At 36.2% G+C, this 18,053-nt stretch overlaps 1 protein-coding gene across 1 annotated transcript in view; it reads left to right on the forward strand.

Annotated features, from left to right (window-relative positions):
• The first annotated feature begins 1,658 nt into the window (after positions 1–1,658).
• PRKAR2B (protein kinase cAMP-dependent type II regulatory subunit beta) overlaps positions 1,659–18,053 on the forward strand; it is an 83,684-nt gene continuing 67,289 nt past the window's right edge. The window contains exon 1 of the mRNA XM_039848985.1: positions 1,659–2,229. Coding sequence (XP_039704919.1) covers positions 1,920–2,229 — 310 coding nt within the window. The 5' untranslated portion in view covers positions 1,659–1,919. The remainder of the gene's footprint in view (positions 2,230–18,053) is intronic.

Genomic DNA, 18,053 nt, shown 5'->3' on the forward strand with positions numbered 1-18,053 from the left:
TTTCCACTTTCCTCTTGGTTGAAATATGGATAAGATGACTGGAGATGGAGCAGCAATTTTGGACCACAAACTGAGGATTACAGAGCAAGGAGCTGGAAGGAGCCTGGGTGTCTGATGACCATGGAACTACCATACCGGCCCTGAACTGCCTACATTACAGGGAAACAAGCTTCTATCTTGTTTAAGTTACCGTATTTTGTATTTTATGCCGCATGAAAACAATCCTAATATTGATAAAAACATCATAAAGAGTGACACAAATTCGTCTTAACTTACTAGATTTATAAAGATAATAATGCTTATATGGTTTATATAATGCTAATATGGTTACAGTGCAAATAATATTGTGGACCATGCAGTGAAAATCATGGCATTTAATAAAACCTTATTTCTTAAAACGCTTGACACTTACAATTAAAGGTACTCTACTTAAAAACAACATTATTATGATGTTGATAAGAAATGGAAATAGAGAAAACATTCAATCATGGAATGAATATAAACTGGATTATAAACAAAAAGTTAATAACGTATTTTTATAAAAGGAACTAATTTGTTACATCTCGATTTCTAGTTACTGAATTTCTTGAGTCATGTGTTTACTTTTTTTTGTGGATAGAAAGATAAATCAGGGTAACAAAGTGAGCTTGATCTTGAAATATTTTATTTACAATGATATGGTGGTCATTGTAGAAAATGAACCATGTATTTTTATATAGCATTTAATTGGCAAAATTGCAAACATTTACAGAAGATGCCTCATTTCAAAGTCAAGGACTTCTACTTTAAAAGCACACGTCTCTATTTCTTTTTATATTGAAGTATTATTTTTGGAGATATCATTCAGAATCACTCATAGTATAAGGGGAAGTTTTAAAATAAACAGTTAAGAACCTAATCATGCAAAGCTTTTCTTGCTTTAGGACCATCTGTCCTGACTATGACATTTTATTCCAGTTGCTGCACTATCCTGTTTAAGAGTATCAACTAACTTTGTAAGTGCCTCGCAATAAATGGTGCATTTGTCTCAATAAATGATAGTAAATGCACAGGGTGGACAATGGAATAGCATCGGTAAAGCAAAACACATTAAACAGGATTGATGGAGAAAGGCTGGATAAAATGAGGTGAAAGAAAAAGGTGTTACAAAGATGGGCACTATTTCTTTGTCCAAAAGAGAACCAACCAGTACCACTCGACGACTTTAAACACTTATCAATGCAACTAGATTCTCGCAGGAAAACAAAATGCCGCTATCGAGGTGGAGGCTGAAGTTTCAGGGCAAATCGCGTGGCACGAGGTCTGCGTGAGTTCCCTGTGGTGAATGACGTGTGAGAATTCGGCCGAGGGATCGGCTCGCTCCGGGGCGTGCGGACAGGTGGACAACGAAGCTCGCTTGGCTGGCGGGAGGGTGGGGAAACACCGGTTAGTGTTGACTGGGGGGACCCAAGCCTTACCCGCGCGCGGGAGCAGGTCTCCCCACCAGCCCGGCGGCGCGCGCTGGCGTCCTCAGCCCCGCAGCTGTCTCAGTGGCCAGTGTGCGGCGCCCGCCGGCGGGGTTGCCATGGTTTCCGGGGGTCACGTGGGCGCGCTCCTGTTCTCCCTCCTGCGCGCCGCGGCGGGGCGGGGGCGGGGCGGCCCGGGTGGGGGAGAGGAGCGGCCGCGGCGGGAGCGGGAGGAGCTGGAGATGCTGCCAGCCCTCCCGGGGCCGCGCTCGCTCTGCCGCCGCCACCTCAGCGAGCAGCCGCGCACCGGGAGTTGCGCGCCGGGCCAGCCGGGCTGCCGGGGCCCAGTGCTCCGCGCTCGCAGCGGGTAGCGCCGCCAGCGCCGTCCGCGCTCGCTCGGCAGCCGCGGTGCCCCAGGCCGGTCCCGGGAGGGGGCGAGGGCGGCGCCCAGGCGCCCGCCGTCCGGGAGGCAGGATGAGCATCGAAATCCCAGCGGGACTGACGGAGCTGTTGCAGGGCTTCACGGTGGAGGTGCTGAGGCACCAGCCCGCGGACCTGCTGGAGTTCGCGCTGCAGCACTTCACGCGCCTGCAGCAGGAGAACGAGCGCAAAGGCGCCGCGCGCTCGGGCCATGAGGGCAGGACCTGGGGGGACGCGGACGCAGCCGCCGGGGGTGGCACCCCCAGCAAAGGGGTCAACTTCGCCGAGGAGCCCATGCACACCGACTCCGAGAACGGGGAGCAGGAGGAGGAGGAGGAGGCCGCGGACACCGGGGCGTTCAATGGTGAGGACCGAACCCCTGCGCGCCCCCGCTTCCCACCGCCGTTCTTTCCTTTGCTCTTTAATCCCGCAGCTTTGCTCACGCATCTCTCCCCGCATTCTCCACCTTCCCTACCGTTTCATCTCGCCCACCCCCTCAGCATCCATTTCTGTCTCTCCCATTCGCCCACCTTCCTACTCTGCTCTCTTGTTATGCCCTCCCCCTCGTCTCCTCTGGAGGTGGGGAGCTAAAAGGTTAGGGTTCTCTGCCCCTTGTGGTCCTGGGCTGGGAGGTATTGGACGGCCAGCTTGGAGTTGGCATCCTCAAGACAACTTTGAAGATATTGCGCTGGACGGATACCATTGCGCATAAAGGAAACTGGCCCACTTAGCGTCCTCTTTCAGCCCTTACATATTTAAGCAAAAAGGCAAGGGGGGGGGTCAATTAAATTGGCTTTGTTGTTAAGAGGGTAAATTCTCTAAAATGAGCATGAAATTGAACTCACTGGGGCAGAACAAAATTTATGGTAATAGCTTTGACATTCGTGGAAACAATGTAATATGTTATTTTCCAATTTACCAATACCGCGTTGTTTTATTTTTGGACACACAACAAAGGATCCTTTTTAGCCTGCAACACATGGGGTCTTTGGAATGAGGAAACGGGCTAATAGTTTGCTTTTTATTTAAAACAAACATTGAATGATTTGGTTCCTTTTTTTTTAAGTGTGTGAAAAACACTGTAGGAAGTTCTGAAAGCTTGTTGTCTTTAGAATGAAAAGCCAATGAGTAATTGTAAAGACTGTGCCAGACACTGAAACTAGAAAGAATGAATGGGAGAAAGAAAAGGAATTTTCTCAAATAGCTGCTCTTGGCAAGTCCCACCCCTTCTGCTTACAACCCTCTTTTCCTAACACACACAGCCACACTCACATTTACAGCCTCCTGCATTTACACAAAAGCCTAAGTCCTATCTTTATGGTATCCCATGCTGAAACATGGTATGCAGTCTGCAAGTGTTTCTTTGTGATGTAAGGCAAACATGCATTCAGCATTGCACCAGCTTTTATTTATTTACACTGCTTGTGGTTTGTGTGTCTGCAACACTTCATATAATGAAAACATTTTAAAGTGTCATTTTCTTGTGTATGTTCCTAGGAAGGTGTTTATTTTCTTTGCAAAATTGTTGAAATGTGTTATAAAATTAACATGTTTTTAGCTTGTTCAAAACAATCACAAAAGCCCTGGAAATTAGTGCTCTATTTATATAAAAGGAAAGAGTGTCACCTAAAAATTTTTAATTTTGGACTTTTTAGTGTATCCAGGGATAGGATAATCATAGTCTTACTTGTTCTTTTTGCATGAGATTTTAATCAAAAAAAAAAAATTTTTTTTTTACTAGAAACAGGAAAAGGATCAAAGAATACATATTTTAAATAGATGAGAAGAAGCCATTAGTGGATGACACAGAAAGGGCAGAGGCATCTAATACTTCTTTTTATGCTCCCAACACACACGTGCACACATGGGTATACACACACACATGCACACACACAAAGGAAAAAAAGGGCTAGTTTCCAAGATTGGAGGAAACTAGGAACTAAGGGAGTTGGTAAAGAACCTATATATGTTCAATACAATGTGTTATTAGTATAACTAAAACGTTTTGTTTGTGTAATGCTTTTGAAGTACTTGGCATTGATGATTCCATTTTTTCCTTACAACAGTGCATGTTATACATGGAACAGATTTTATTTCCATTTTGCAATGAAAAAATAACCCATTAAATTCTAAACAGCAGGCATTGTTTATATTCTCCGAGGCACCTTTATTGTAAAAATTATTCAATGTGAGTTTTAATAAATATTCGTTAATCAGTTGTACTTGTTAACCCCAGCCCTACCCTGCCAAGGACCTAAAAACTTTTTGGTTGCAACCAAATACAATTTTATCGTTATCCTACACACACACACACACACACACACACACACCCACACCCACCCACACCCATCCACCCCCCAAAAAACTTTGGCAATGATACTTTACTAGGTGCAGTGGAAAATATCTACTAAAACATTTTCTATTATAATCAGTTCTCTCTTATTTAAAGTAAATTGTGTTAAGACCCAGAGTTTAAAAACAATTACAGGCTACCAAAGGGCTGGCAAACATTTTTGTAAAGGTCCAAATATTTTAGACTTTGTGAGCAACATTTGGTCTCTATCACTTCTTTTAAAACAGCCCTTTGAACACATATTCCCTCTGGAAGTTGGAGTTGTACAAAACTGGTTATAAACCAAGGCCATAGTGTAGTGACCTCTGGTCAAAGAGGGAAAAAAATATCAAAATAGTGCCATTAGAAGGAAAAAAACAAACAAACAAAAAAAACAAGCGAGCCTATCAATTTAATGTCTAGGTCTAAAAAAGTGCCAAAAAAACTTGCGGAAAAACATCTTGGGTAATTTTAGCATAGTAAGGACTAGCTACTAGAAGACAAATCTTAATTTACTGTGACACAGCACAAGACCAGCTGGATCATTAATTCTTAAATTTTAGTATGCATCTCAAGGAAGTTTGATTCAGAAATGAATATTACTAGGTACCATTCTTGAAGAGCTTTTTTGAATAGGTTGGGGTGAAACATAGGATTTTTTTTTTTTTTTTAAACAGACATGCCAGGTCATCCTGATATCCATAGTTACCTGGCCACACTTTGAGAAACATTGATCAACTGATAGTGATGATCTCTTTCTCATATTAACAGTTAAAAGAAAATAGCTGCACTTTATTGACATTCACTGTGTGCTAGGTACTAGCTCTTAATGCTTTAAATCATTATCCCAACTTTATAAGATGAGAAGGTCACTTGCCCAGTGTTTCACAGCTAGTGTGCTGCAAAACCAGGATCGGAACACATGTGGGCCTGGCTCCATCCTTGTGCTCTTAATGCCCAGCTTTTAACTCCAGAATGGAGTGGAGCCTAGTATCACTGGAGCATCCCTTTTACGTCAAGCTCTACCAGAATGTGTTTTATCTTTAAAACTCTGGAAAATTAACTTCTCCAAGGTCACATATAAGGCTAGTAAGTAGTAGAGCCTTGTTTCTTACTCCCATCTCTCTGACCCAAGACCATCAGGGAGTTCTTCCTAAATGAAAATTGTAGTATGGGCTGACTCACAGGTCAGGTTTTTCTAGTTATTTTTTCTAGTAATGGTGGTGAATCTGCATTGATTGGTTCATACCCATTCTCATGAATTCCTTTTGGACAAGTGCTGGTATTTATGAGAGATTGGCAAAAAGGCACGTTTTTGACCATGAAGCTGGTGGCCATTGACTCACATAGGAATCGAGCAAATGACATTGATCTCCTCATGTGGTGGTTGAATTAAATAAACCAGCCAGGGTCTGGTAGCATGGCCATTGATGGCACCAGGCCAAATAGTCAGATGGGTGAAAGTGGTCTTTACTCTTTCCTACTTTTCTAAAGGATCCCTTCTTCTGCTGACAGCTCTCCCATTCCTCTCCTATTTTCTTCTAATTTTATTGCTTCTAATTTCTATTTTCAGTTTGCTGTCAATTCCGATTACAAGGGCAACCTTTAAGTGTTAGAATAACAATGGCATATGGTGATCCCCTTTTCCAGGAACTCTTAAAGTCCTGAAAGAAGCTATAATGAAGACTCTGCCTCCTTCTTCCCCATCCTGCAGAAAGTGAATAAAGCTTGACTTTGTCACTTCTGAAAGAGTAGTGTCCCCAGGCTTGGAATTTATTAGAAGTTTACAGGGCAAAGTTTAAAGTTTACAGGCCAAAGAGTTGGATCAGTACCAATTGGAGTGGAATCTATGGTAACTACAGGTTCCCCCCTCATCGGAAAATAGAGCATTTTTATGAAATCTTTTCTAAAGTAAAGAGGCAATTACAGTTGGCTCTTGAACAACAGGAAGTGAGGGGCAGGGAGAAGGAAGATTAGGGGCCCCAACCCCTGTGAAGCTGAAAAACCTCATAACTCTGACTCTTCAAAAACTTAACTATTGATAACCTACTGTTGACTGGAAGCCTTACTGATAACATGAACAGTCAAATTAACATAAATGTTATATGCATATGTACTACATTATATGTAAATATATACCGTATTCTTACAGTAAAGTAAGCTAGGGAAAAATTATTAAGAAAATTATAAGGAAGAGAAAATACACTTATAGTATTTATTGAAAATCTCCGTGTATAAGTGGGACTGTGCAGTTCAAACCTGTGTTCAAGTGTCAACTGTACCATTAATTTAGATAGAAAAAATTTCGAACCCCAAAAGCCCTACCAAATCATACCAAATAACACATAAAACCAAAAATAACACTAACATATAGTAAAAGCAGTGTTACTCTTGCTGCTTGGGGTATGCACTTCCTCTACAAGCTTGCTGCAAAAAAAAATGCTGAACAGTATTTTCGCTTTTTGCCATTTTTTGCAAAAGTGAAAATCCTTTTCAGATTTCTTTTCATTAGCAAAAATAGATATGTACTAATATAGGTCTTTCATAAAAGTGAAGTGGCGAAACATGAACTTATGAAAAGTGGGGAATACCCGTAATGGTTTTATATTGGTAGTACTGTGAGATCTTGTGTTGCTCAATAATTTCTTCAGTGAAATTACCGAAATTATAAAAATGAAATAAATAAAATTCCAAATTACCCTGATAAATTGACAAGTGGCCAGAACAAAATAAATTACGTATTGATTATGAAGAGCAATCAACCTGGGAGAAAAATAAACTAATATAAAATATGGAAGAACTAATTTTCTCTGTTGTGGAAGAAGAAGATCTAGAATTCAGAGTGGATACACAGCCAAAAATATAGAAGCATACCTAATAAGGAAGCATATCAAAGGTATATAAATCGAAATTTACCATATAAAATTATGACTTAATCCTCTTAACTCTGACATATATTAAATCTTTGTTGGAGAATCTTATTTACCTTATTGACTTTTTATAATTTACAGAGAGTATGGAGAATTTACCAGAGATCCTTAAAATCATGCAAAATACTTGAACGTTAGAGCTCCTAGTGATGGTGGTTGTGGTGGTGGGAGACTAAGAAAAAATTATTTATCATGAGAATTAGTTGAAAGAGAGTTGGGAAGAATATTCATGTGTCTAACAAAGTTTTCTTAGAGGATTATGAGCAAATATTTGTCTTAGATACAGAATTAGAAGAACTAGGCTTCACTGTAACCTGAAAAATAAAAGTCAGAAATTCATCTGTTGAAATGGTTTATGTGGTCTTCCTAAAATGAGATGGCAAAGCAGTAAGGGCCATAGAGAGAGCGACTTTCCAAGAATCTGCTGTGAAAATATTCTTAACTATGCTCATACTGGGAGTAAAAAGTATGTTTACCTATTGAGTTCTTGGCCTAACTGATAATGGTAAGTTATAGAGAGTAATCATAGCTTCAAAGAATTGTTGCTTTCGCTGATTGATTAGGCTCACTTTTGTGTGCCTTTATTTAAGAACTTGCTCTATGGTGACTAGAGATTATTATGAGACGAAACAGCCAATTGTTAGGTCTTGTCTCCCACTGCATGTAGCTATCAACATATGACCTAAAGAAATTTATTTTAGTGGTTGCAACTAACTGAAAGTTAAAATATCTTTTAATATGTCATCAACTCCTTAAATACATTTAATTGGTTTGAAAAGTATTCATGAAAGTGAGGTGTTTTTTATTTTTTGGATTTACTTTAAATTCATACAACATTTATTTTCTTTATGTATGAAGTGCTGTGCTAGGCATGTTGATATATTAATAGTACCCTCATCATAAAGTTGTTACAAAGATAAATGGATTAATATTTGTAAGGCCCCTAGAACTACACAGCAAGCAGTCCTGTTTCATCTCATTACATGTTTGATTACATGTTAAACGAATGTCTCATTAATATGAAATCTTACAGAAATTTTTCTTGCAGAATAGCTATTTTATCGTATTTGGTGGAAGTGAATCTAGCATTTGCACTATTTAGAAAGATGAAGTATGAAATGAGCTGTGAAGTTATGTTAAGTAGTAATAAACCATATCCTTTCAACTCATAATTTGTAGCTAAGAGCCCAGGATTTTGTAATTAATGAGACGATGGTTTTCGGCTATTAGAAGTGTGCTTTTAAATCCTCCTGAAATGGATTGCATCATTTATGACAAATGGCTAAAGTATTGAAGCCATTATTGTAGCATAAAACAATAACATTAGAGAAGATTTAAAAATGGTAATTGTGATTTTTCAAAGTAGAATGGTTAAGAACATTGTAAATTTTGATAGTAGTATTAAGTGGATTGCTTTAGGGTTTGAAATTGAGACATCAAAGGACTTAAAATAGTGTATTTTCTCAAAAGATTATCTGTCTGTTTTAGACTTTGGGAAAAAGGGAGGGAGGTAAAGGGAGAAGGACAAAGAGGGAGGGAGGCAGGAGAGAGGAGTGAAATCAGTTGAGACTTGTGAAGGGTTCTTTGAGTGACTTAAACTTTGTCTGAAGAGGGGGCATAAAATAAAAAAACCTAAACATAATTTAAGCCTTGGATACTTTCATTGGTCTACCTATCTTAAAAATCCAACTGTGCAGCCATTATTTAATATAAAATAGTTACAAGCTTTCCATTTGAGGTTGCACATAAAATGATGTAAGGTGTCTGGGCGAAGGGAGTAAATAATTCATGGTTATTTATTGTTGCAAATCTTATTCCGTGGATTCCAGTAAATTTCCAGCTGTCAAGATTTTGTTCATAGCTGTGTCAAAAAACAAATGTGTTTCTTTTTTAACTGTGTGAATACTGACAGAGCTTCAAATTGGTCAATGAGTATATTCGTAACCCATTAAGAAAGTCATTTAATGAGAATAGTAGCAATAGATAGGGCATGTAGGGCTGTTGGAGGGTGAGGAATTCAGTGAAGGCGATGGAGTGACTGCAGGGTCTACCTTAGTAGTGCCTAGAATCACATGCCCAGAAAGGGGCTGAGACCTGGGATGGCTTAGGAGAGTGAATGTGTGAAAGTGAGAAAGTAGGATACTATGCTCATTCATTTGCTTCAGAAATTTTTACTGAGGGCCAACTCCTATTTTTTTTTTTTTTTAAGAAAAAATGATTCTCAAGTTTTCTATCTCTACACTTCTTAAGAAGCAGTCCTTTTCACAGAGACTGTCTCATCAATAGTATATATAATCTATTTCATTTAACAGATGGAGCAGCTGAGAACCAGAAAAGTTCCAAGTTTATTCGGTTTTGGTCTTGTTCACAGAACTATCACTTACATTTTGTGTGCTATTTATATTAACTTACATATTGTGAATTCTTTCTTCCATCAAGGTGATAGATAAGGTTTAAAAGGTTAGGCTAAAGAGAAGTGCTTTTGCCTTCAGAAATACCAGTTTCTTTTTGCTCTTTGATTTTTTTTCCATAGCAGTGAAATCTCATATTAGACTTTTTTGTGTCAACTTAGAAGAGACAGTTGAAAAGAAAAAAGTGCAGTGATTTTTCAGAGTTAGATGTATTATTATCATGTTCTTGGTCTTATTCTTATAGTCCTTCCACTCTTACCCATACTATTAAGAGTGGTTAGGATAGTCACGAAACCCATATAAAAACCTCACTATGATGCCAATCATTATCTTTATTTTATGGGAGTGAATTTTGTGTTTCAGATATTCAAAATGACTCAAACTGTTCCATTATGTAAGTATTTTGTGGAAAGAATTTGAGCTAAAATTTGTAGGTCATGGCTTACATGAAAACAAAACAATCTAAAAAAATCAGAAATATAAACACAGTTGGTGTAACATTTATAAATGTTTCAGTAATAGGTTCTGCCATGTGTAGCTTAATATGTTTGGAAACAAAAAAAAAATCATTCCAGTTGCTGCTGTTTAAAAATGTTTCTGTATTTTTTTTAAAAAACAAAAGGTCAAAATATAAACACATGTTCCACATAAAAGTGAAGCCAAGAAGATATACTGTATAAAGTTATTCCGGTATCTGTTTGGCTAGGGACAGATATTGTTTAATTTACATTAGTTGTTCCAAGACGAAATAGTTCATGGGAGCGATATTGAGGGGATTTTTTTGGATTTAAAAAAGAGGAGGAAAAAAGCTTCCATTTGTTTAAATACATTTTAGTTAGACCCCTAAAGCATCATTCCAAAAGGTTACGCCACATTAAAACACGACTCAGCTGTTTCATTTCAGTTACTATAGAAAGCTACTGTTTTTAAATGATGTTCTTTTTATTTAATAATTGTTAACATTTTGGCTGCTTAAGAACCAGACACTGAAAAAGGATATTTGTATGTATCAGTTAGCCCCTGCTAAAGTAAATGGTGCAGTCAGGATTTGAACCTGACAATCTGAGTTCAGAGCCCATCTCCTTAACCATGATGAATAGACTTTGTTTTCAGTAACTCTTGTAATAGTAACATGGTTGAAAAGAACCACATATCAAAAAGTAAGCTATGTACTTTTTCCTCAAAATTTCCAGTCTAGCCAAGCATTGATTTTTCCCTTTTTCAGTTTGTTTTCTGTTTATTCCACCCAAATTAGCGCTTCATATACTTTAGAAATTCAATAAAAAATTTATTTTTAGAAATGAACACCTCATATACCGAGCTGTTTAATTCTCAAAACTTTTAAAATTACCTTCATTAGCAAAATATATTTGAATATGCATTCTTAATATCTTTATAAATTTTATACATATACGAATAAATTAATTTGTTATGTATATGATAAAGCTTCCACAATGTAAATTTGAAAATAAGTAGTAAAAAGTAATTGTTAAGTTCTACTTTTTCCTACACTCCAAAGGTTTGCCTTGTACTCTGCCTTGGGGTGCATGAACCCCTTTGGAGACCATAACTCTAAACAAATCAACACAACTTGATACTCTATTACTTTACATTATAAAGGACCTGCAGGTAGGCAGAGTTCTAGTTTGTGTGTGTGTGTGTGTGTGTGTGTGTGTCTATGTGTCTTTTTAAGTAGATATTCATTAGATAAGTTGTTTGATTCAGAAATTTAGCAGAATAAAGAGGAAAATTCTAAAGGAAATAAAATCTTATTAAACTTATTTCTGTCTGCACCTTGAAATGCAGCCTTGTTTGTAGAGTACCAATTTTCTTGGTGGAAATTTCGAGGATGTGACAAAGAGAATCATATATTATAGACGGTTAATTAAGAATCACTAAATCACAGAAATGCCAATCAGAATTAGAAAATCTAAGTTTAAAATAGTTTAAAAGAGATGCAGTTTCATAGAGTATCTAGAGCTGACAACTGGTTAGGAGGGAGACTTCACTCCTTTTTTGTAATTTTTGAAAAAAATGTTTATCATATTCTTGTATTACTTACTAAATAGGTTTTAACTGTAAAAGGGCATGTAGGAAAGGCAGTTTTTTTGGTAAATATCCATTAAGTTGCCAATAAAACAATCTATAGAGGCACATGGCAAGGCTCTTTGATGTAGCCAAGTATTCTTGCATACGTTATTCTCTCGGTCCTGAGTACCCAGTTCTCTTTCCTTAACTTCCTTCCAAATCCCACTCTTTCTCAAAGGCTAGCTTACGTTGCATCCACTAAAAATCTTTGCAAGATCCTCTGATTAACATTAATGGTATCAATATGGCATATGGTAGGATGAATATGTCCTACATCAGAGTAAGCTTTGCAGATGCCAGGTGTCCCAGCCTTAGGCAGGCAGGAACATGTAAGAATATGCTCTCTCCTTCTTAAGCTTTCCTGCATGTACTGCACTTTGCCCACAGTAGGTGCTCAAATATACTTTAACCTCAGTTGGATACTAAATGTCTAATTTATAGTAAATGTCTATACATATATATTTCTAAAGTGATTGAAACCCTCTTAGACATGTAAAATCTTAAAAGTCTCCTAATATTCCTTTACATTAGTGCATTTTTAAATGTTTGCATGAACCGTGAAAGCCTCAGCCTACCTTCAGTTACCCGTATTTTGACTTCATTGTATTAAAAATGAGGCTGTGTTATATTTTAGCCTGATTTGATCACTCTGCAAAATGCAGAGAACACAGGAACACAGGCTTGTCTTGCTGGTAAGGATTTCATATTCTAATTGAGGAGACATTCTGACCCACCTGAACTTCCCACATGTCACTGCTTCTCCTTATATGAACCCTGTGCCAAATCCAAAACTTGTCTGTTGCCCTGAACCTGCTTTGTCTTTTTTTCTCTTTGTGCCTTTCCTCATCATTCCTACTACCCTGAGTGCAGGCTGCCTTCCTCCCTTTATTGTGTGAATTTTACCCACCCCTCATGGCTCACTTGCCTTTGGGAGTCCTAGCTCCAGCACAGACCTCCCCTCTCTTTAAGGTTCAGATTAACACATCTGCCTGCTTACCAGCCACCACTGCTTGCATGTTCTTCAGGTACCACCAAATAATTTTGTCCTACACTGAATGTGTTATCTTCTCCCTCACTTATTATTCTTTCCTATTTATTCATGTCATTGTTTTTCCTCCATTCATTTGATAAACATAGTCTATAAAGCCCCTTTCCTCTGCCTCATACTTCTTAAACCTGGTAGTTTATGGAAAACAAATGAACATTGCTTTTAGTTGCTAAAATTTTAAGAATAGTGACATGAAAAATTAGAAACAATGGAAACTTAAAAAAAAAATGACTTCACTTTGGCTTGGACTCTGGGTTTGAATCCTGACTGTCATTTATAACGTTTGGAACCTTGAACAAGTTACTTTACCATCTTGCCTCATCTATAAAATGAGACTAACGATAGTTTCTACCACAGAGGGTTGTTGTAAGATTCAAATGAGTTAACAGTGTCTGTAAAGAAAAGAAGGAAGAGAGAGGAGGAAGGGGGGAGTTAAAAAAAGAGTAAGCAAGTTTTAGACGTCAGTGAGATTGTGACAGTTTTTAAAAATGAAGTTTGATTGGAAATATAAGAAACTAGAAGTTACTTTCAAGGCAGTGTAGTAACCTACTTTTTTAAAAAGTTGTTAATGAAAAATATGAAAGTCTTTAGATTTTTTAGCTGTTTCAAACTTTTAAAAAACTCATGTTCTTTTAAATCTCAGGCCCTCCTTTAATTCCAGTTGACTTAAAAAAAAGTTTAAAAAAAGCAGTGAGATAAAAATCTTTGCTTTGTTTTCACAGCATCCCCCCCTTGAGAATCAGTGTTTAAATGATAGAATAAATAAATTTGTGTATGCAAAATCTTCAAGTTTATGATTTTATTTAACAAATCACTTTAAAACAACTTAGAAAAAAGTAAGATTATTGAAAACAGCCACTTTATATAAATGAGGCAGATGTTTATAGTAAAAACATTACTATGTGTCTGAAATATAAATTAATTGGAAAAAAGTAGTTGCATTAAATTGACAGCTTGTTGCCATTTCCTCAGGTCATAATATTTATGAGAGTTAGCTCAGAGTAGGACAAATTTATAACTAAATTTTACATTAGAATGTGGTTTTATTCCCCAAATCCATAATTCTGTATTTGCTTCACTACAATTTGCTATCGTAGTAGATTTTTAGAAGAAAAAAAAAGATAGTCGTTTTGGATAACTTTGTTTTTACGTGAAGTTGTTACAGGTCTTTTGATTTTTTATTGGACTGTCTGTCATTAACATCAATTTACCAACTTAGCAATAATAGAACTTTTGATTCATAATAATTTCTTAAAATAGTTCCCTTATAATTCCTTAAAAAGAACCTTAAGGTATTTTAGTGTTTGAATTTTGGAATTCATTTGTATAAAGGATATTTTGTAAAAAATGTTTTAGGAGAACATTTAACATTGAAAGAGTACAAAGTTTCAGTTAATGCAAGATGAATGAGTTCTGGAGATCTGATATACAGCATGGAAATGCTAATTACCAATACTGTATTGTATACTTGCAGTTTCCTAAGAGGACTGATCTTAAATCTTGACACACACACTGGTAACTATGTAGAGGTGATGAATAAGTTATTTAGCTTGATCGTGGTGGTCTTTTCACATATATGCATATATCAAAACATCAAGTTGTACACCTTAAATATGTACAATTTTTATATGTCAAAGATAATAGTTAAAAAAATGTAAACTAATCTGATTAGGCTGATGATGATAGTGTTAGAGCATACCGAGAGATTTTTATTTGCCTAAACCAAGGAGAGCAGAACATTTTCTCTCTCTCTCTTTTAAATTATGAGATATTTTCAATATACAGAAAGGAACAGAGACTAAATAAAGAACACTCACATAAACCATCCCCTAGCGCTTAACACATTTTAACATTTTAACACTTGAGTTCTTTTCCTTTTAAGAAAATGTCACATTTGTAGTAGGAGGGCCCCTTGTGTACCCATCTCTTATGCAGTCTCTTAAATTCCTTCTTATAACCACCACTATGATAAATTTGGTGTTTGTATTTCATATGCATGTTTTTGTACTATAACTACATGGATGTTTTATCCATAGATGAGAAATAGTGCTTTTTTGCATATTCTCAAAGTTTGTATAAATCATGCCACTTATTAAAGTTTCATTACATGTTTCCATCTTTCAATTTGTTTTTGAGAACAGTGTTTGAAATGATGTTACATTGATTCCTGTAGCTCTCAGTTTACTTATTTTAAACTGCATTACATGTTTCCATCTTTCAATTTGTTTTTGAGAACAGTGTTTGAAATGATGTTACACTGATTCCTGTAACTCTCAGTTTACTTATTTTAAACTGCTTTGTGGTATTTTAAACTGTTTTGTGTATAAATAGACACTATCCATTCTTTGATAAATATTTTTATTTTTTCCAATTTGTTGTTATTACAATGCTGTAGTAAACATAGTGTGCGTGTGTTTGTATGTGTTATGCAAATGTACTAGAGTGTTTAAGGTGGTTTTCAAAGTGTAACCTGGGACTGCTGGAGGACCATTCTCTCATTCCTAGATCTTTCTAGGGAGTCTGTTGGGTGAAAATAATAATAATAGTAATAATAATAATACTCTTTGCCTTTTTCTCCCTTTTCATTTTCTCATAAGTAAGTAGTGGAGTCATTCTTCTTACTAAATTTTGTTTGTTTTGGAAAATGTAGTTATGTTTTATAAAAATATGTTACCTATGATAACAATTATTTTCCTGTCGGTTGTTTTAAAGGAAATATTTTTAAATTTATCGATTTTAATATCTAATGCAATAAACATCTATGGATATAACCTGTATAAGCAAATAATTTTTAATAGTGTAAAGAAGTTTTGAGACCACAAAGTTTGAGGACTGCTGCTCTAGAATATGTACTAAGCATAGAGAGGCTGGTTGTAGGGGATGCACATCTTTAACTGCACCTTATACTGCCATATTTCCTCTGCAAAGCTGTTACACCACTTTATACTCTTGGCAGCAGCATGAGGGTTCCTGGTTTTCTGCATTCAAGCTAACATTTGATGTCAAATTTTAACAAGCTTTGTCGGTAGGGTGGATTTTAGATGGACTCTCATTGTGAACTGGATTTGCTCTTACCTGATTATCAGTGACACTTAGCATCTTTTTATGTTCATTGACTATATTTGTAGTTTATCTTCTGTGAAAAATATTTTTCTTACTGTTTGCTACTTTTCCTATCTGGCTGTTTGTGTTTTTCTTACTAATTTGTAAAAGAATTTCTTTTCGTTCCCTTTCTCCTCCCCCTCCCTGCCCCCTTCCTCCCTTTCTTTCTTTTTAAATATTCTGGTTACTAATCCTTTGTTGGTAATATGCATTAAAAAAAATCTTCTCCCAGTCTGAAGCTTGTCTTTTCATTTTGTTTTTGGTAACTTTGGTAGAACAGAATTTCTTAATTTTAATGTAGCCTAACATTGTTTCTTTCCTTTACACTTAGCTTTTTGTGTCTTTTTTAAGGAGTCCGTCTTTACCCCAAATTAAAAAGATAATCTCTTTATTTTCTTGTAAAAATTAAGGTCTCGAGTTTCAGACTCAAGATTTTTGTGTATGATGTAGTATGAGGTTTTTTTTTTTATTATAACTAACTTTTTTTCTATTCCATATTCTAATTTGTCATTACTGAGAATATATAAAAGGAACTGTTAAAACTCAATAATAAAAATCCCCTAATCAAACTTAGTAAAAAACTTGAACAGTTCAATAAAGAAGACATAAGAATGGCCTGTTATCTTGGCTGTAGGTCCTTGCTTTTCATCACTTTAAATATTTCACACCAACCCCTTGTGGCCTACAAAATTTCTGTTGTGAAATCAACTGACAGTCTTATAGGAGCTCCCTTGTAGGTAACTAATTGCTTTTTTCTCTTGCTGCTTTTAAGATTCTCTCTTTGTCTTTAATCTTTGGCATTTTAATTATTATGTGTCTTGGTGTGGGCCTCTTTGGCTTCATCTTATTTAGGACTCCCTCACTTCCTAGGCTTGTATTTCTATTTCCTTCACCAGATCTGAATGGATAAAGAAGAGGCAGGACATAAATTCAGTAGAATATTACTCAGTCATAAAAAAGAACAAAATCTTGCCATCTGCAAAACATACCTAGAAGGTATTGTGCTGAGTAGAGTAAGTCAGACAGAGAGAGACAAATGCCATATGATTTCACTTACCTGTGGAATCTAAAGAATGAAATAAACAAAACAGAAAAACTCATAGATAGGTTGCCAAATGGGAGGGGGTAAAAATGGGAAGGAATTAAGAGGTACAAATTGGTAGTTACAAAACGGTAATGGGGATCTAAAGTATAGCATAAGGAATATGGTCAATAATATTGTAATATTATGGTGTCAGATGGGTACTAGATTTATTGGTATGATTGCTTCCTAAGTTATATAAATGTCTAATCACTGTATTGTACACCTGAAACTAATATGTACCAATTGTAATTAAAAAATAAAAAAAAAATTATTTAAATAAAGAATGGCTAATAGGCCCATGAGATGGTGCTCAGTAATTTTAGTTGTCAAGAAAAGGAAAATTAAAACCACAAGAGATGCCTTTAAACACTCTTAAGAATGGCTGAAATAAGACATACTTTATGTTGGCAAAGATGCGGAGCAATTGCAACTCTTATGTATTGCCTATGAGAGTATAAAATGGTGCAAACACTTAGGAAAACTATAGATTTTTATAAAGTTAAACATTCACCTACCTATGACCCAGCAATTCTACTCTAGTCATTTATTCAATAGAAATTCATATTTTCACAAAAAGACTGTATACAAATATTTACAGAAGCTTTATTCAAAATAGTCCAAACTGGAAACAACCCAGATGTTCACCAGCAGGGGAATGGATAAACGAATTGTGATTTATTCATAAAATGGGATACTACTCGGTAGTGAAAAAGAACAAATTACTGATTCTCACAGTAGCAAGAATGAGCCACACATTTATATTAAATTCAAAGATAAGGCAAAACTAAACTGGAGGTAGAGATCCTACTGGTAGTTTCCTATGGGACAGTGGGAATTGACTGTAAAGGGGCTCATGGAAACTTTCTAGGGTGTTGGAACTGTTTTATATTCTGACTGGAGTGTTGGTTACATAGATGTATGTGTTTTCCAAAACTCATTGAATTGTACATTTCATTGTATGCCAGTTTCACCTTGATTAAAAAAAAAGAACATGGATGCCCTTGAAATCCTCTTTTCCACATTTTAATCGAAAAGTGCTATTGCTTTCTACACTGAATATCTTGTGAAATTTTTTATTATTTTTGTTGGACACTAACATCTGGGTTAAATTTGCTTAATTATGGGGCATAAATGGGATTGCTTTTTGCTACTGTACAAAAAGCCAAAGGCTAGTCAGGCTCTACTGTTTTTAA

The sequence above is a fragment of the Pteropus medius genome, unplaced genomic scaffold (genome assembly GCF_902729225.1).
Source record: "Pteropus medius unplaced genomic scaffold, Ma_sr-lr_union100, whole genome shotgun sequence".
In the NCBI taxonomy this organism is placed as follows: Eukaryota; Metazoa; Chordata; class Mammalia; order Chiroptera; family Pteropodidae; genus Pteropus; species Pteropus medius.